This window comes from Schistocerca gregaria, chromosome X (assembly GCF_023897955.1).
Source record: "Schistocerca gregaria isolate iqSchGreg1 chromosome X, iqSchGreg1.2, whole genome shotgun sequence".
Classification (NCBI taxonomy): domain Eukaryota; kingdom Metazoa; phylum Arthropoda; class Insecta; order Orthoptera; family Acrididae; genus Schistocerca; species Schistocerca gregaria.
The window spans coordinates 500,325,297-500,346,478 of NC_064931.1; the positions used below are offsets into that span (position 1 = coordinate 500,325,297).

Sequence of the window (21,182 nt, forward strand, 5' to 3'; positions counted from 1 at the left end):
TTGTTTGTTAAAGTCAATAGCTATTGTTCCATTTAAAAAAGTGTACGTTTGCACAAAAATACGCTTTCTAAGTATTATTAGAATCTGTTGATTGGCTAATAATGCGTGCCTCTAACTACAGTTCCATTCCGAGAAAAACCACGCATCAATAGCACTTTCAAAAAATGGTTCAAATGGCTCTGAGCACTATGGGAGTCAACTGCTGTGGTCATAAGTCCCCTAGAACTTAGAACTACTTAAACCTAACTAACCTAAGGACATCACAAACAGTCATGCCCGAGGCAGGATTCGAACCTGCGACCGTAGCAGTCGCGCGGTTCCAGACTGAAGCGCGTAGCACCGCTAAGCCACAGAGGTCGGCTCCCTCTCAAGAGTCCTGTTGAAATGGTGGAGCTAGTCAACGTCCAGCGTTATCTTGCTATGACTTCATACCCGCAAAACAAAACTTGTATATCTCTAAATGATCTCATTATCTTGTTTTACTGGCATAAAAAAATTGCATTTTGTCTTAAATGGCAAAGCAGGCTACACACGGCTAGGGTATATAAAGCGTGTTTCGGAGAAGGGGAAGCCGGCCGCTGTGGCCGAGCGGTTCTCGGCCCTTCAGTCCGGAAACGCGCTGCTGTTACGGTCACAGGTTCGAATCCTGCCTCGGGCATGGATATGTGTGATGTCTTTATGTTAGTTAGGTTTAAGTAGTTCTAAGTCCAGGGGACTGATGACCTCAGATGTTAAGTCCCATAGTTCTCAGAGCTATTTGGAGAAGCGGAATACCGAGAAATCGACGTCTTAATGCAAAACGGAGCGATTTATCTGACATCCAAAACGGCATGATCATTGGTTTTTCGTCCAATGTGGAAGCATTCCTGAAGAGCTACGTTTGCAAAGAATGTTGCTGCATATGGGCCTCAGCAGCAGACGCCTGGTTCGTGCACACATGCTGCTTGCTTTCCATCGGCGACGAAGGCTCGAATTTGTACGTCAATACCGCAACTGGATGCATACTGAGTGGCGGCAGGTGATCTTTTCTGACAAACCACTTTTTATGGTCCGTCGTTGGTGTGTATGACGTGAAATGTCTGAGAGCAAACACCTTGCAAGAATCGAGGGAGAGGTAAGGCTGGGTAATGTTTTCGTGGAATTCCCTGACTGACCTCGGCATTCTGGAGGGCACTATGGATCAGCGCAAGTATGCACCTATTCTTGGGGATCATGTCCTGCCCTATACGCAGTTTGGTTTTCCACGGCACGATGGCATCTACCACCAGAACAATGCAAAGTGTCACACAGCTCGCAGTGTACCTGCGGGGTTCGAAGAGCACAATGGTGAGTTCACCGCAATCTCCTGGCCACCGAACTCCCCGAATTTAAACTCAATCGAGAATATGTTGGACTACCTCTATAGGTGTGTTCGCACCATGGATCCTCAACCGAAAAAAATGTCTCTAAGCACTATGGGACTTAATATCTGAGGTCATCAGTCCCCTAGAACTTAGAACTACTTAAACCTAACTATCCTAAGCACATTATACACATCCATGCCCGAGGCAGGATTCGAACCTGCGACCGTAGCGGTCGCGCGGTTCCAGACTGAAGCGCCTAGAACCGCTCGGCCACTCGGGCCGGCGGATGCTCAACCGAGAAACCTAGCGCAGCTGGCAGCGACTCTGTGATCGGACTGGCTCCACATACCTATCGGCATCTTCCAAAATCTAACTGAGTCTCCCTCTACACGTTTCGGGCGTTGTTCACGATTTTGACAAATGGTCACGCTACTGTGATTAGGGCGCTGTATGTATATGATATCAGCTTCTCGCTTCTGTGAGATATTTACATGAATTAAGCAGTGAGACAAATGCCATGGGACGAACTGAAGCAAATTGATCACTTTAGCGCAGCCTCAGCTGACACGAGAAGTATTGTACACGAGACTACAAACAGAAAGAGAAGCCTTAATGTTTAAACCATTGGACTCCTCCGGTCACATTGGTTTATGTTTTCTGTCGTCTCCCAAAATCATTTATTCATTTTCGGAACGACTCCTTATAAAACCTGGTACTGGGTTGCTCTCCTATGCTTATCCATGCACGTTATCGGTATTCAATCCTACCTATTTCAATGCAGTAAAGGAATAATGAATCATTTCTTGTAAATTGCCACACACTGCTGTTTAAAATCTTTCCTTTGTTCTCGCAGGGTGAATGTCTTTGCAATAAGAGAATTACGTAAAGTGCTCTAAGCACCAATAATTGATTTCTGCTATTGTAAATCTTGTGATATATTAAGTATTAGAATTTCATTCGAAATCGATGCGGAGAAACCGAGTGTTAACAAGTTTTTAATAAAAAATCATTATTTTTCTTATCAGTAATAGTTTTCTCTTTGTCCACCGGCTTACTAAACTGTCATTCGTTGATTTAGTAGAGAGTTATTATTAGTGATATTTAGACTGACTCAGGCGATGAAGTAAGTGTGTTCAAAAATGGTTCAAATGGCTCTGAGCACTATGGGACTTGACATCTGAGGTCATCAGTCCCCTAGAACTTAGAACTACTTAAACCTAACTGACCTAAGGACATCACACACCTCACCTGCGACCGGAGCGGTCGCGCGGTTCCAGACTGAAGCGCCTATAACCGCTCGGCCACAGCGGCCGGCAGACGAAGTGTGTAATACAAGTCATAGATATATATTGAACGAACAGTAACAAAGATTGCGTGTGCGGATTGTCTACATTTCAGTTGGTAGGAAAAGAAAATGTGGTGGTTTCACGGATTGTTGCCATGTGAGAACCAGCTCTCTGCCATGTAGAGGCATAAACCAATCTAAAAAAAAGTATACGTCGCTACATAAAGAGCGTATAACCACAGAAACGACGCAGGAGGAAGGTTACATCTTATTCGACAGAGTTCTGAGGGAAGTGCCTGAAACTGTATGTAATGACTTCGGAAGTAAATGCTAAACATACCCTGACGCGACTACATAGTAGATACTAACAGAAAAGAAGTATAGGATTAACATATTTGTAAGTACACTCCTGCAAATTGAAATAAGAACACCGTGAATTCATTGTCCCAGGAAGGGGAAACTTTATTGACACGTTTCTGGGGTCAGATACATCACATGATCACACTGACAGAACCACAGACACATAGACACAGGCAACAGAGCATGCACAATGTCGGCACTAGTACAGTGTATATCCACCTTTCGCAGCAATGCAGGCTGCTATTCTCCCATGGAGACGATCGTAGAGATGCTGGATGTAGTCCTGTGGAACGACTTGCCATGCCATTTCCACCTGGCGCCTCAGTTGGACCAGCGTTCGTGCTGGACGTGTAGACCGCGTGAGACGACGCTTCATCCAGTCCCAAACATGCTCAATGGGGGACATATCCGGAGATCTTGCTGGCCAGGGTAGTTGACTTACAACTTCTAGAGCACGTTGGGTGGCACGGGATACATGCGGACGTGCATTGTCCTGTTGGAACAGCAAGTTCCCTTGCCGGTCTAGGAATGGTAGAACGATGGGTTCGATGGCGGTTTGGATGTACCGTGCACTATTCAGTGTCCCCTCGACGATCACCAGAGGTGTACGGCCAGTGTAGGAGATCGCTCCCCACACCATGATGCCGGGTGTTGGCCCTGTGTGCCTCGGTCGTATGCAGTCCTGATTGTGGCACTCACCTGCACGGCGCCAAACACGCACACGACCATCATTGGCACCAAGGCAGAAGCGACTCTCATCGCTGAAGACGACACGTCTCCATTCGTCCCTCCATTCACGCCTGTCGCGACACCACTGGAGGCGGGCTGCACGATGTTGGGGCGTGAGCGGAAGACGGCCTAACGGTGTGCGGGACCGTAGCCCAGCTACATGGAGACGGTTGCGAATGGTCCTCGCCGATACCCCAGGAGCAACAGTGTCCCTAATTTGCTGGGAGGTGGCGGTGCGGTCCCCTACGGCACTGCGTAGGATCCTACGGTCTTGGCGTGCATCCGTGCGTCGCTGCGGTCCGGTCCCAGGTCGACGGGCACGTGCACCTTCCGCCGACCACTGGCGACAACATCGATGTACTGTGGAGAACTCACGCCCCACGTGTTGAGCAATTCGGCGGTACGTCCACCCGGCCTCCCTCATGCCCACTATACGCCCTCGCTCAAAGTCCGTCAACTGCACATACGGTTCACGTCCACGTTGACGCGGCATGCTACCAGTGTTAAAGACTGCGATGGAGTTCCTTATGCCACGGCAAACTGGCTGACACTGACGGCGGCGGTGCACAAATGCTGCGCAACTAGCGCCATTCGACGGCCAACACCGCAGTTCCTGGTGTGTCCGCTGTGCCGTGCGTGTGATCATTGCTTGTACAGCCCTCTCGCAGTCTCCGGAGCAAGTATGGTGGGTCTGCCACACCGGTGTCAATGTGTTCTTTTTCCCATTTCCAGGAGTGTATGAAACAGCGTGGAGACACTGCGTCAGATGAAGTCACATATGTATATTTAAAATTAGGAAGATATGTAATAAAAGAACGAGTCTCAGTTACGGAGCCATAAAAACAAGATCTCACCTATTTATCTCTACTCTAAAAAAATATCTGCGTATGTATGTCGCACCGCCAAGACATTTCCTGAATCGGTATGAGAACTTAAAAAAATACGCTTTTAGACGTAATGTACTTTAACCGGGATCGTTGTTATGATGCAAATGGTGACTTTATCATTCACGTTACGTATGTTACAGGTAACGCATAGCCCGTGAAGTGACTGGTTGATTAAGCAGAACTTACACGGCCCCTTAACACATACAGCATAACAATTCCGCTACTTAGCTGAAAGTCACACTACGTTATGCAAGTTGGATCCATTTGTCTCCTATGACCACAGAACTGCGCTGATCATAAATCGATAGAATTTAGACTGAAACTGGGATCCCGCTATTTTATGTTGATTTCTCACGATTATCCAAACTTCCTTGACCCAAATACTGTGACAGTTCCATTAGGCACGGCTAAGTTCTTTTCATATGTATTGTGGTGAGCAATCAAGTAAGTTCATCTCCTGGTCGTACGATGGACGACTTCGCTTCCCATCTTCTGTTTAGTTTCTCGCGTTGTCTTGACTAAAACGCTAGTCTTACTAAATTTTATGTGTATACACTGTAGCGCCGAGTAAAAACCTTGCGCCAAGTCCGGGAATCAAACCCGAGTCTCCTCCTTACTAGACAAGAGCGCTAACCACTAAGCCACCTTAGCACAGCGGCTCGCACTACTGCACGGATTACCCTAGCAGGCCTCCCTTCTCGATCCAAATTCTCACTGCTGCCCCAGTTTACATTTCGCTCGCCACCTCAGTCTATATACATAAAATCAAATCTGAATAAGACCAGCAAACTGTCTGAAATTTTGTCATTTCATTACTAAATTTTATTTCATGACCGCCATCTTATCATGCACGCTGATGCGGAGAAGCAATAGAACTGTATAAACATCAAGACAATTTTAACAGAAAAAAGACGGTGCTAAATTAAATACGGATGCCGACTCTGCAGTAAGAGAATATCGATCGATCAATTCTAATCGAGAACAATGACTCCATCCACAGATAACCACATATTCAGTATCAAGAGACGTACGGCGGTGACTTCTACCGAGTTCATAATGCGCTTACAAAATCGAGGCCCCCTTGAGCTATGGATGAAGTTGGCGATTAATCACTGAAAATATCTCCTTTAGATGAGGAAGAAACGTCAGTGATCAGTTTTGTATATTGACCGCGACCTGCCAGTCGTTCCAGAAGTCTTAAATGAAGTAAATACCCTCCGTGTTAGTCTACGTGGTGTCCTCATGACGTTATTTTTACACTTGATTCTACGCTGATCCTTGAAAAGGCTCAAAAATCCTTTTCTTCCTTAAAGCTAACAAACGTCTCAGTGAAATATTTCCTAGCTGATTCATCAACTTTACATCGTTCTTCAGCAAGATCCTGTAATTCATTCTCGCCTAACGGGGCCTCCCACTCGTGATTACATAGTCCAACTTTATTCACCGATGATCAATTGTTGCACTTGATCCACCTTTTCTACTAGCTACGTCACAAATACTAAACTTTATTTTCCTATTCCTGGACACTGAAAGAAGACTAGATAACATGTGGTATTCCGACCACCCTTTCTAATCGTTCATTCTGTGTAATAATAAGCAACACCGGCTCTAGTACATCGCATATAATTGCTAACGTCCGTCTAGTAACTTTCATGTTAAAAATTTTTCGTGTCCTATAAACTGTTGTCATTACAAAATCACCCGTTCACGTGTAACTACTCCAGTACATAGACGACACCATCTTCTTTTAACTGTCTTAAATCAAAGGCTGAAGAACAACAAATGGTCTTCTGTAAGTCCGTTCACAGCGCTGGAAATGTGAACAACAAACAAGCAGGTCAGCAACTGGAAGCAGTTAATTCCATAAATTATCTGGCAGTACGCATTAGGAGTGATTTAAAATGGAATGATCATACAAAGTTGATGGTCTTCAAAGCAGATGCCAGACTGAGATTCATTCTAAGGAAATGCAATCCGAAAACAAAGGAAGTAGGTTACAGTACGCTTGTTCGCCCACTGCTTGAATACTGCTCAGCAGTGTGGGATCCGTACCAGATAGGGTTGATAGAAGAGATAGAGAAGATCCAACGCAGAGCAGCGCGCTTCGTTACAGGAGCATTTAGCAATCGTGAAAGCGTTACGGAGATGATAGATAAAACTCCAGTGGAAGACTCAGCAGGAGAGACGCTTAGTAGCTCGGTACGGCCTTTTGTTGAAGTTTCGAGAACATACCTTCAGCGAGGAATCAAGTAGTATATTGCTCCCTCCTACGTATATCTCGCGAAGAGACCATGAGGATAAAATCAGAGAGATTAGAGCCCACACAGAGGCATAACGACAATCCTTCTTTCCACGAACAATAGGAGACTGGAATAGAAGGGAGAACCGATAGAGGTACTCAAGGTACCCTCCGCCACACACCGTCAGGTGGCTTGCGGAGTATGGATGTAGATGTAGATGTAGAAGTAAACAGCTTTATGTTTCAAAAATGGTTCAAACGTCTCTGAGCACTATAGGATTTAACTTCTGAGGTCATCAGTCCCCTAGAACTTGGAACAGCTTAAACCTAACTACCCTAAGGACATCACACACATCCATGTCCGAGGCAGGATTCGAACCTGTGGCCGTAGCAGTCGCGCGGTTCCAGACTGTAGCGCCTAGAACCGCTCGGCCACTCCGGCCGGCTCTTTATGTTTTATGAGTATCAGTCTCCAAGAGTATTAGGAGAGTTTTGGATGCCAATGTACCCCTTGACTGCATCTGCGAGTTTCAAAAAACCATATCTGGGAAATAGTGACAGAGTTTATAAGCTTATCTGACAAAATGTTAGTCATCCTCTTAAAAGAGCAACCTGGTCGCTTTGGACCGATGTAGAAGGTGTAAAAATGGAACCAGGAGGCATGGGACCCTACACTGGTGTGTGTGTGTATGTGTGTGTGTGTGTGTGTGTGTGTGTGTGTGCGCGCGCGCGCGCGCGCCATTCAGTTGTATGGAATCAGTCCAGTGGGATGTGTCGACTTTACCAAGTTACAGAATAGCAGAAAGGAATTATCGTCTCTGGACGTTCCTATGACCGCACTGTGAATCAAATAACCCGACTTGATTGTTTATCAAGGCGCACTGACCAACGTTACTTCAAAAGATATATACCGCAACATAAGAACAGTGGCTACAAAAAGATTCTGGCCGGCTGGGTCTGGAAGCTGGTGTCACACCTTTCTAATGATAATCAAATCATACCAGAGTGGCTGCCGTCAGTGAGTGTAGGTCCATATAAACTAGTGTGCGAACGGACAATGCGCTAAGCCTAGCATGGAGTGTCACATAAATCTGCACGTCTTCAGTGGGCCAAACAATACAGAAACTGCACCCTAGCCGACTAGAGACATTTGGTGTGGTCCGACATTAAGTCTTTATGAAAAGTATTTGGTACACTGATGGTCCAATGAGGTGTTTAACCTGCAAAGTATGAAGGAAACAGTACAGGCCAAAGGTGGTTCTGTGCTGTTTTGGGAGAGTTTATCGTACCATGACTTGGGCCCACTCATACATGTTATTGTGAATATTCTCCAGGATAATTATATCAACAGTCCCGGCGACCAGTTGTGACCCTAACTTTTACATCCTCGCGATGAGTGAGCTGTGGACACTTCTGTTTCCCAAGATGGCAATAGCTTTACTCACACACTTACATTTTCTGTTTGATCACTCATGCAACCCGTAGCACCTCTACTGCTCCGTAAAATCAGCAGATCTTAATCCCACAGAAAATATATGAGAACATTAGAACAGCTGGTGATACGCAGCAATCATCATTCAAGTAATCTGATATAACTATGGGACGTAATTATAAACGAGGGAACGGCACGTAGCATACATGAAGAAACTAATGGACTCTATTTCTCGCCGAACTGATGTCATTATCGTGGCTAGAAGAGGTGTTCTACGTTTTTAGCATGAATTCACAGGCGGATGATTCATTGTTTTGTATGGTGTGCTTACTTTCTGCGCAAAATTGTGCATGCTGGCACCTCATAAGTTACAGGCTGTGGATAAAAATATGGAAACACCGCAAACACCACATCACCATGCCTAATACGTATATGAAAGCCGTTGGCACCCAAAATAACTCAGTTCATCTCGGAATGGATAAATACAAGTCCTGTACGGTTTCCATTGGACCCTCACACCATTCCTCTCGCAAAATAGTGGCAATTTCAGGTAACGATGATGGAGATGGATAGTCTTTCCCTCCAAAGTAATCCGCAGAGGCTCAATAATATTCAGATCTGTTGGCTGGGGTGGGCAAAGGTGATTCAAAAATTCATTCCCATGCTTACAAAACTAGTCCTTGACAAAGCGAGCTGTGTGAGCAGGAGTCACATCGCCATGGAACACAACCTCACGATTGGGAAACAAACTTTGTATCATGGGATGGAGCTGATCAGCCAGTATGGCACATAATCATTGGCAGCAGTGCGACACTCCAAGAGTAACAACGTGGCCCGTGGAATACCACGATATGTGATATTTTCACTCTTGGAACATAAACTCGGTCAGTGTGAAACAAGATCATCCGGCCAAATGACTTTCCTCCATTGCTCCATAGTCCACTTTTTATGGCTTCGGCACCGCGATTTCAAGTTACAGACATTTGCATCTCTGATGTGTGGCAATTCGCAACTTATGGAGCTCCCTTCGAGTTGTTTTGGTGCTTACAGGTTTCTCGACTCCGGTACCCATCCCGCAGTGATTCTCGCAGCTGTGGTCCTCTTTAGTTTTGGTCACAATCCTTTTCAGTGTCCGTCTGTCACGATCACGGAACACACACTTTCGTCCGCACTATGACTAAGCAGATGATGTTATGCCAGTTTTACTGTATACGGTAGAAATCTTCGATACAGTACCTCTTGAAACAGCAACCACTTCGGCTACCTTGGGTACAGAAGCACCCATCACACGAGCACTTAGCTCCGACACAATGCACCCACGACTACACAGTTCTGAAAGCGACTGACACTTGCTACGTATTGACCTCGTTGCACAGGTGCCGTTCGTTGTCAAATAGAACAGTGCAATCTGCAGGCTTGCCTAGCACCTGCACCTCGAGGTGTTCCCATATTTTTGTCCGACCACTGTATGCTTCTTTCATCTTGAAACACTACATGTAATAATAGATAGAGACAAGCGAGAGAACGTCTTCGAAGATTGTCGCAAGTGAGACGGCTCGTCACGAACTAGGCTCAACGCCAAACGCGGCTCGTGAGCAACGGCAGTGCAGCGAGCGCGGCCCGCGGCGCCCCTCCCTGCAAGAGCAAAGCCGTCCCTCGCGCACGCAACAGGTCTCGGCGACGCGCTGGTGGATTTTACAGCGAAAGCGTTTTCAAGGCTACGGTCCGTCAGCGAGGGCCGGCCGGCTGCTGGCTGCTGGCATAGTAAGCGTCGCGGCGGGCGCGCTGACCACACGCGATGAACGCCGCCAAGCCGTTCCCCGGGCCCAGCCCCAAGGCGTCCGCCGGGCACGTCTCCAAGCTTTTCTTCTGGTAAGTCAGCTGCAACTAACTGCCGCAAAGGAAGACCGAAGATCGTGGAAAATCGCACGTCTTACCTCACGCTGTGGCAAACGGGAAGCATATCACTGTGTCGTGCACACTGAGACATTTACCTGGACATTACCAGAAGCATTCTAAAAATTGAGTTTGTATCCGTTTGTAGTTCAGTGGCTGTCTTTGGAGTGTTCGCTTCTTCTTTATACCTCGTTCTGTGATACCACTGATCCCACTCTTTGTCTCTGACGTAGCAAGCTTTTTTTTTGCCAGATTCCTTACTTGCGACCATATTGTGATATTTAACCGAGGACTGAAGAGCGTGTGTGTGCCCAATCAGTCTGCGAATCCTGCACACTGTGTTCGCTGTGTTTTGTTTGTCTAATACCTCAGGTGATGTACTTTCGAAACAGAGCTTCGGACGTGGTCGCCAAGACAGCTGTGGTAAACCGGGAGGAAATCGCATCCTACCTGGTCGTCGTACTAGAGACTCGGGGGTTAATACGCTCAGCGAGCCCCGGTAGAAAAGACACACCGCCGTGCTTCACCTGCTAGTGCAGTGCGCGTTACGCTTTACGAGTACATGGTGAAAATGTATTCACTGTTTTAAAAAAATCTGTAGCATTGTAGTGTTGCATAAATCAGCTGTGTTCTCCTTGAAACACTAATACAGTAGGTTATAATGTTACTATTTCCAGTGCGAAAGAGGATGATATTGCTACATGAACTTAATATAAAATACGTTTAATTAATGAGAAATATTAATAATAGCTTATATTATTAACTGTGGCTTAAGAATAAAAATTAATAATAATGTTGTGAATCTGTATAATATTAAATCTGCATTATTAATAATGAACAGAGTACTATCGTATAGGAACGATCTGGAAAAACTATGGGGGGGGGGGAGACTGAATTATTTTACTCTCTGCCGAGTATAGGCTGCTTCGACTGTAAGTGCAAATTGAACACTCTGTGCTGCAGAAGAACTCGATCCCGGCTCTCTGCTACTTGCAGACACTCAGGTGCTGTTTGCGTCCTCCGAGCAGCGATGTCTGTCGGTGGAAGATACTGTTCCTTAGATTGAACATGAAATTTTTTCGACGGAGGCCTCTTTCAGAGCAATGAAGTTTGCTCAGTATTTTTTTCAGTGAGCAGATTGCATCCCTCAAGTGCCATTCCACAATGACTGAAAAATACCCAGTTGCGCTATCATAATATCTTCATTGGATTAAAATCGTTTTCGACCAGATCGTATGGACAGAATAATTTACTAAATAATTGCTTTCGCTTTCGGCCACTATTCAGAAAATGCGTCACCTACATTCTACAAACCTGTCCTAATGTTACATTTTTATACAAAATGTACCATGCTGGTTTTTTCACATACACCGATAGCGTCAGGTGTGTCCTAATCGGCAAACTTCAAATATCGTGTTTCTCAGTGTTTTCATCCGTGGTTCCCGTTTTCCGAGTGAGCTCTCTTCAAGAGAAATACAGCACGTTTGAATTCAGTCAATCATTTGCAAACGGTAGAAAATGAAACAGCAAACTCTTTATAAAGCTACATTAACTTCGAACGTATTTCTGTTGAGGTTAAGCCGACGAAAACCAATTTATCTGTTTCAAAAAACATGAAAAGTTTTAAAAACTGTATAAATAAAACCATTCCTCAAATGAAGATGGCACGTTACTTAGGTTATTAAGTAACGTTTATCAACGTAACATCTAATAAATCTTTTTAGTATCACGCCATGTCTGTGCGAAGGCAAAACACGCTATCACAGACTCGATACGTTACTGAACGCGTTTTTCGATGCTTAAAAGCTATATATGTCATTCATAAACTGAGGTAAAAATGTATTGTTTATTTCTGTGATGGTAATTTAATTTCTTCTGTGCAAAGTTCCTGTGATAAGATACCTACAGAAGTTACCGGAATATACGGGGTCAATTATCCGAGGCCGTACTCGAGTAATCCATGTCTGTCTTTGCTGCCTTTGTCCTTTCCAAGAAAACGACGTGAGTGTTTCACAATAGCCGTAGATTGTTGAGAACTTGGTGAGACCATTAAATGTTACGCAGTATCCTTCTGGCAAACGTAGAAAAGTTCGCGATGCTAGTTAGAATAACAAACCGTACTTTCTACCCCGTTTCGTAAGCCTCAAGTATTACTATGGGGCTGCCTCGTTCTTTTAATTTCTGATTTCGTTTAACAAGGATATGTTTTTGACGTTGATTGTGTTGTGTTGTGATTGAGTTGCGGCTGTTGTTGCGAATACTGAAGTATCATCTTCCATATGCAACACAATTTATTCTTCACAAGGAAAATGTCTCTGCACTGAAATTTCCCGCTGAAAATATAAACCATTCAAGAAAAACGTACTTGTAAATACCTTTTTGTAATATTTTGAATCTGACAGAGAATAATGATTTTTATGAAAAGGGATTATTTCAGCTTCTTCATTGGCAGTCTCAGAGGAATATCTCCTGGCAGAATTTTTGACCGCTGTAATCTGCATCAACACAAAAAGATCACTCTTTCCACTTGCGCTTCGAACAAATGTAAAGAGAAAGTTTTTGTTATATTCTATATTTGTAAATAACTTCAGAGTGTGATCACTTGGGCAGAAAAAGAAACTCAATAAGACTGATTTTTATTTTTTCATGGTGCATTGAGCTGGTATGCCACAACTTCAAATGGAAATTATGTGTTGTGTAAGTCAACAGCAGACAGCAGCCGTGTGGTTCAAATGGCTCTTTGCACTATGGGACTTAACTTCTGAGATCATCAGTCCCCTAGAACATAGAACTACGTAAACCTAACTAACCTAAGGACATCACACACATCCATGCCCGAGGCAGGATTCGAACCTGCGACCGTAGCGGTCTCGCGGTTCCAGACAGTAGCGCCTAGAACCGCTCGGCCACCCCGGCCGGCGTATGAGAGCAGCTTTTTTTAAAAAAAGAATAACATTTACGCACTATGAAGCTGGTAGGCACCAGCGTGACCAATAGCTTTATGCTGCGGTTTTTTTTCTGCACATTCGACTTTTAAGTTTGTGACTTGTTTTATTTTTAATTTGTTTTATTTTGTGAAAACTGGTGCTGAAAAGAAAACAAAGGCAGACAATGTAGACAGTTGCAGGATTATATCATCCTGTTTCGATTGTGTAGTCAACCGAGAGAACAATAATGTCAGTTGTTGTATTAAGTTACAAATGTAAAAATAGCTGTCGTTCGTTGTGTGCTTATTACCCACTGCTCATGTGCCCTGTACTCGTAGCTTACAATTTCAGCAACTCATATGTACACTAATATTGTTCATACACCTATAGCTTCCACTTACGTATATCTGACCATATGTCTCGTATAAAAACTAGATATTGACATATATAATAAAATTATAACTATATATATATATTGGCCACGACATCTGGTAGAAGACTGTTGCAGTGTCTGTGTGTTTATGGGTTGCATTTTTTCATATGCCTTGTTAAGCCAATGGCATCACGGCATCTCTGGCCGCAATTGTCATAAGTGTATCTGGCTGCTGAGGCAGGATGTATGTGATGTCCTTAGGTACATATTTGGATAAAAAGTTTCACCTATGTTGTTAACTAAGTCAGGACTGACACCAATGATATCCTACGTGACTCACAAAACGCTTGAGTAAGCTCTAAACCTTAGTCCTGAAGAAATTTAAAATAACGAAAACAAATTTATTTCGCAGGTGGATGAGAAAGCTTGCGTGGAAAAGCTACAAGGAATCTCTCACCGAAGAGGATTTACGTGAGCCGTTGGAAACCGACAAGTCGAAGCGCCTTGGAGATGAGCTCGAGAGGTAAGATTCATAAGTTTCCGTAATTTTTACATCACAGTACCAGACATTCAATTTAATCACGATAGCTGCCCTCCATAGTCTCAACAACATCTTGCAAATTATAAGTCGTTCAGTTGGTAAAACTCATTTTAAAAATCTGAGTGTTCAGTATTCGACAACAATTCATTCCATAGATTTATTTTGCAATGCTTTGTGTGCGTGGAAAGTTAGGCCGTTATTCGTACTCCACTTTAAGCTATAACATACCTATGACTGTCTCCCTGGAAGACAGTTCCTAAATCGACAGAATGCAAACCATACCTGCAGTCGCCAGTAGAGTGCCTAGTGTAACACTGTGATATTCAATTTAACCTTCAGACAGATAACTGCTGTATTTAACTTTCCCTGAAACACATTTTCGCTTTTTCAACTGACGTTAGAAACTTGCAAATAATTTCATCTGTGTGAAACGTGTCAGGTACAACTAGATTCATAGTTCTTGAACGTATTCGTTTTTTCTTCGTTTAACCTGGGCTAAGATAATCCTCTCTGCGACGGAATTGCAGTGTTTCTCATACCGATGTGAATCCTTTATTCATAAAGGAGTAGATGGCTTCACTGCTCGGCTAAATTACAGGTGCACGTTCACTGGTTATGTGCCTTTCAAGTGGACGGAGTTGGGCTTTCGTGAGGTGTGGACCAGCACACCCTGCACGGGCTGGCCTTGGTCGCAGCGCCTTTCCGCATAGCTCCGGTTTCCTGAAAGGCTCTCCTTGGTCTCATTGCCAGCTCTACAAGAATTCGCCTGGGTCACTACTCCGACCAGCACCATGGCGCAAGTTTTTCTCTTGCTGTGAAGCAGGCAATAACCTCGGGTGAGCGTCTGCCGTGAAACGAGAAGGTCACGTGCTGCAGGAGTTACCTACTGTTCTTGACCGAGAAAGACGACTCAGCGGAAACGCTCGGCGCGTTCATCGAAGAGGAGATTACCTTTTCCCGCTGCAATTGCGTATTTCAATCTGTATGCCCATTAACATCAGTTTCAGCGAAAGCATTCCGTATTAAAATATCAAAGACGACAAGTATTTGTAATACAAGAACTCAGTAAGGAACCGATGTTGGTTGTATACTATTCCGGTATCCTAAGATACAGTGTGCTATAGCAGACGAATCTGCGAAGTTTTAAACGTAGATTCTTCTGTAACGATCAGTAACATAAGTAAGTAGAGTACAATATGAAATCATTCCTCTAATGTTGTAAAATATATTCTCAAAAAACATGGTAGTTTGCTTTCACGATTTCTTCACTCAATCGCAACGTTTTCCCATGATTTTGTGGACGTCAGCTAGATGTCTATGTTAGAGCTTTATTGGGTTCAACTACCGGGAATGAAACACTTGCCCTCAACAGCTAGAATGAGGACTGTTTAAAATTCGTAGATGTCGAGAAAATTATAATGTGTACAGAGAGCGAGAGGAATAAGTTGAAGCTGGATATGGACAAGGCAAGCGAATTAAAATGAAAAGATGGTACAGTTGGCGACCAGCTGCCATCATTCGCTTCAACTCGTTAAAAACATAAAAGACAGAAAAGTGTATCACTCTCTGTCATAAGCACATCGATAGGATTACGTGTATCACAACCAAAAATATGCCTACACCATGAAACCTCTTAGCGATTTATTTTCTCTCTTTGACGTCAGACATTTAAAAAAAAAAACATTTAATCAGAGCGACAAAGATTTAGGAAAGTTTATAATAGTATACAACACACCAAAGTTTCATATATGCATTGTAGTGTGAATGTGAAATGTCTTAGTAGAGAGTAGGATTAACAGAAAATTTACTGTTCGTGAAAGAATGAAAGAGATAATCTTTAGCAAGGTCTTCAAACACTTCAAGCAAATTTGTATGTGCGATTTTTTTTTAAAATTTCTAACAGTAGAAGCAAGCAAGAGAAGCATTAGATAAAGACTCAGGGAGAGAACAGGTAGATTAACGTACATGAGTCGTCAATTCTACGGCTGGTCTGAATTTATAACTAGATGTAGTTGTTAGAGGTTATATGTCCTAATCGTCTCTCAGTTCAAGCCGAAATTTTAACCACGACGTAACTTGCCATTGTCAGAATTGAAAGTCTCATAACGTAAAAAAAAATATTATTTGACCGTCAAGCAATTCAGCCAGGGAGCTGTTGAAACTTATATTGAGACGTTACTTGTTAACCACTAGGCTACAAATTTAGACAGATTTAAAAACAAATGTTACTGTAACGACAAATTCACTCAAATGAAGACATCATTTAACATTAAATGTGGTAACAGTTTAGCCTTCCTGTGATTCTATGAATAAGAAGAAGACATGGCACAAAAACGAGATTCTAGTAAAATAAATAATTATATTAGTTAAAAGTTTACCAAAAATTCCGCTGAAGGTCAGTAAGTGCCGAAGATAAACCTGGTGGGGAACAATGGAATACATTAAAGGACGGAACGGACTGGAGTTCTGCACGACGGGAAAAAAGAAATATAAAAATTGTAATCACTGCGGATGGAGGAAACAAAGCAAAAAATAGTGATACAGGGATATATTTAAATGTACTTTTAAGTGAAATCAAGACGATAACTGGAAATTAAATCAAAGAGTGGTGAAAGGAGACAAAACATGAGAAATAGAGGTTGGTGGACTTATAATACCATTGACAACAATATTAAAAACGGGTTTTAAAAAACGTAAGAGCCTTAGAATTAGAAGCGTAAATAACGGAAAACTTTTGAAGCGTAAGAAAGGCTGTACGTTTGCTAGAAACAAAATTGTTACAGTAGCGTTCTGCTCAATCCACTCTCACCTTTCATGGAGGTAGTAGTTAATCTTACATAAAGATTTCTCGTCAAGTTTACTCTTATATATAGATTTCTCGTCAGTCAGTTACGGATCCAACTGAAGATCAGAATTACTTTTCAATTGATGTCGACGTCGGTAGATAAAGAGCGCATGCTCTTATTACACAAGGTTGGGAAAATATTTGCAACCTTTTTTTTCTTTTTTTTTTTCTTAATCAACTATCCCGGTACCCACCTGCAGAGTTTCATGAAAATCACGGAAATTAAATTTGAGTGACTGGACTAGGATTTGAGCCGCACATATCCTGAATACGGAACCTCGCTCCGTACCACTGACCACTGAGGAACTCCTACGTCTATAATTATTAACTTCCAGTCTGTAGTACTTCAACGTATTCTTGGAGTATCTGTCAAGGAGAAAATCACAGACAAAATGGGCTTGGGATTCAGGGGATTTAAATATTTGCTGCTGGAAATAGGCCAATGTGACAGCAGAGAGGAAATAAAAGTCCCTCCCACTGTATCCTCCGGAAAGAAGTCACTGACATCACCATTCAGATACATAGAGAACCACATGGAGGAGAGGCTGCTGCCAATGCGACTGACCTCGAACCACAGAATCAGTTGTATAGTGCCTCTGTAACGTGCCACATGACATAGCATTATTCGTATGCTGTGAGCAGCCGCTGGCCAGATCCACTTGCTATCGATCCTCCGTTGCCCAACATCCTCATGAACGTCACTCTCATGGGAAATCCAGATACACTACCTGGCACACACAGGGCAAAAATATTTTACTAAATCTTCTGTATTTAATTGGAAAGAAAATATGTTGTAAATAGAGAAACTCTTCATATATCATATCGATTGATAAAATCAAAGACGCACAGTATCATCTGAAGCTATTGCTACCTCACTGTGCTAGTACACTGCTGGCCATCAAAATTGCTACACCAAGAAGAAATGCAGGTGATAAACTGGTATTCAATGGACAGATACATTATACTATAACTGACATGTGATTACATTTTCACACAATTTGGGTGCATAGATCCTGAGAAATCAGTACCCAGAACAACCACCTTTGGCCGTAATAACGGCCTTGATACGCCTGCGTACTGAGTCAAACAGAGCTTGGATGGCGTGTGCAGGCACAGCTGCCCATGCATCTTCAACACGATACCACAGTTCATCAAGGGTAGTGACTGGCGTATTGTGACGAGCCAGTTGCTCGGCCACCATTGACCAGATGTTTTCAGTTGATGAGAGATGTGGAGAATGTGCTGGCCAGGGCAGCAGTCGAACATTTTCTGTATCCAGAAAGGCCCGTACAGGACATGCATCATGCGGCCGTGCATTATCCTACTGAAATGTAGGGTTTCGCAGGGATCAAACGAAGGGTACAGCCACAGGTCTTGAAACACCTGAAATGTAACGTCCACTGTTCAAAGTGCAGTCAATGCGAACAAGAGGTGACCGAGACGTGTAACAAATGGCACCCCATACCATCACGCCGGGTGATAAGCCAGTATGGCGATGATCAATACACGCTTCCAATGTGCGTTCACCGCGTTGTCGCCAAACACGGATGCGACCATCATGATGCTGTAAACAGAACCTGGATTCATCCCAAAAAAATGACGTTTTGCCATTCGTGCACCCAGGCTCGTCGTTGAGTACACCATCGCAGGCGCTCCTGTCTGTGATGCAGAGTCAAGGGTAACAGCAGCCATAGTCTCCGAGCTGATAGTCCATGCTGGTGCGAACGTCGTCGAACTGTTCGTGCAGATGGTTGTTGTCTTGCAAACGTTCCCATCTGTTGATTCAGGGATAGAGATGTGGCTGCACGATCCGTTACAGCCATGCGGATAAGATGCCTGTCATCTCGACTGCTAGTGATACGAGGCCACGAGGCCGTTGGGATCCAGCACGGCGTTCCGTATTATCTTCCTGAACTCACCGATTCCATATTCTGCTAACAGTCATTGGATCTCGACCAACGCGAACAGCAATGTCGCGATACGATAAACCGCATTCGCGATAGGCTACAATACGACCTTTATCAATGTCGGAAACGTGATGGTACGCATTTCTCCCCCTTACACGAGGCATCACAACAACGTTTCACCATGCAACGCCCGTCAACTGCTGTGTGTGTATGAGAAATCGGTGGGAAACTTTCCTCATGTCAGCACGTTGTGGGTGTCGCCACCGGCGCCAACCTTGTGTGAATGCTCTGCAAAGCTAATCATTTGCATACCACAGCATCTTCTTCCTGTCGGTTAAATTTCGCGTCTGTAGTACGTCGTCTTCGTGGTGAAGCAATTTTTATGGCCAGTAGCGTAACTGGCCTAACTCACTGAGCAACCTGCAGAACTGGCCGTAACTGCCCACTTTCAAACGAGGGGGCTTCTTTTATTACAGTGGCTTGTGACATCATGTGTACGAGGTCAACCAGGCCCAACGTCAAAATTACGAAGTTTCTTATGAAAGAAATGATCATCATTACAATGTACAGTGACACAGAAGATCGATTTTCAGTATGATTCAGTGGTTCAAAATAGAATCTGAGGAACTTCAAAAATTATCCACAAAAAAGAAAATCATCATAAAATATTAAAATAAATGTTAAACCGAATGTGGTTGGTGTATATTGCCTGACAAAAAACTGAAGCACTCACAAGGGAAGGATGAAATAAAATGAAACTTCGCAAGTTGAGAGGGTATGTGATTTTATTTCAGTGCCCAAAAATTTACACTGAACTTGGCAGTATGAGCATACCTGTCAGTATGACGAGGCGTTCCCAAGGTAACGGGGCAGAGCACCTACAGGCGCAGTCTGCATTGTTGCCAGATCTCCTTATGTAAACAAATTCACGTTACATTGAAGATCATCCCTCTCCCCTCATCCCTACCTCCTCCCGCACTTCTCAAGCCCAACTGGATGACTTAAAAACGGCGGGAAATTGAAACACATGTTACCCTATCGCTTGGCCATAAGAGCTCAAGCCTGTATGGTTGCCAGATCTCCTTACGTAAACAAAATGGCCAACTGGCCTATCATCATTGCATAAACAGTTATGTAACTTGTGAACAAAATGGCCATCATATCCTTTGACCCTGATGTAAATTGACCGCTCATTTGGCTGGTGCCCTAATGTAAACAGAGAACACTCATGTGCTCTTTCTACCACAAGTAATGACATCACTGTTATGTTTATGAAGTACTTGGAAAATGACGAGCCTCACATGGATGACATTAATTATCTATGGCCGGATAAGTTGTCTGGCGTCGCGTATTTTGTTTAAAATATTAGGTAATTGAATATCATCGCTTTCATGTAACTAAAGCGATGTAAGCAGCATGCGCCAGGAAGGTTACCAGTGGCATGAATGTTGTGTTCTCCATCTAGAACTGGCGTTTGGAGTGAAATCTCACGGCGTTGATGGGAGCATATTGTGATGTACATAAAATGTTTACAACCACATAATGTTTACAACATTTTGTATGGGAACAATGGGGGTATGTATGAGGATTCAATATGTATTGAAGGATAACTGAGGTGGCACAAATAAAAGAAAGATAAGAAAAAAATGACACGATATACATGTTCAGCTCGTGCTACAGCGCTCCTGTTGTGAAGTTTAGTACGTGCTGTGCTGCGTTATTAGGACTTATTGCCGCAATTCTTTGTCATGGACTGTTTTGGCTGACTTTTTCTCCATGCCACATAAAGGAATTTATCTCCGTTTAGGTTTCACTGAAGGAAAGTAGAAAGCTGAATGTCAAATCATCTGCTGCACTGTTGAAAGAGCAAAATGTATTTAAACAAGGGTATGTTGCTGAATTAATTTTTCAGAAAATATTTTACTACAGCATAAAATATGAAAGACCACATATTTTAGATTCACATTTTTCTCGCAATGCAGTTGTTCTCAAACGATTGCAGGGAAATTATTGGTTATAATATTTGATTCTTTCACATTATAAGCTTCGCATCGCACAATGAGATGGTTATCTCCTCGTTATTGGTCATATTTATTACGGTACTTCCAAGGTGAGTAACTCACTGCTCATTGTTCGAAGAATTTGCACTGAATTAATGATATGAATTGTCATTGCTAATCTGAGGGAAGCAGAAACTGGTTGTCTGAAATTATCATCATATTTCGAAATGCTTCCATCAGTCATATGTACAAGTATTTCTAAATCTTCTGTGTTCGTCTGCGAGAAATTTCGGAGTCCCATTCAATAAGATTGTGTCCACGTCTTTATGATCTTTGTAATGTCTGAATCTCTTTCTGCCCATTGGAGGCTCGTTTCCCAGTCTCCATTATAATTTGAAAGTGTCCAAACAAATAATAT

At 43.3% G+C, this 21,182-nt stretch overlaps 1 protein-coding gene across 2 annotated transcripts in view; it reads left to right on the top strand.

Annotated features, from left to right (window-relative positions):
• The first annotated feature begins 9,914 nt into the window (after positions 1-9,914).
• LOC126298974 (ATP-binding cassette sub-family C member 4-like) overlaps positions 9,915-21,182 on the top strand; it is a 251,855-nt gene continuing 240,587 nt past the window's right edge. The window contains exons 1-2 of one of the 2 annotated variants that reach the window (XM_049990595.1): positions 9,915-10,147; positions 13,884-13,994. In XM_049990595.1, the coding sequence (XP_049846552.1) occupies positions 10,074-10,147; positions 13,884-13,994 (185 nt within the window). In that variant the 5' untranslated portion in view covers positions 9,915-10,073. The remainder of the gene's footprint in view (positions 10,148-13,883; positions 13,995-21,182) is intronic. The other variant, XM_049990594.1, reaches the window with a different exon arrangement.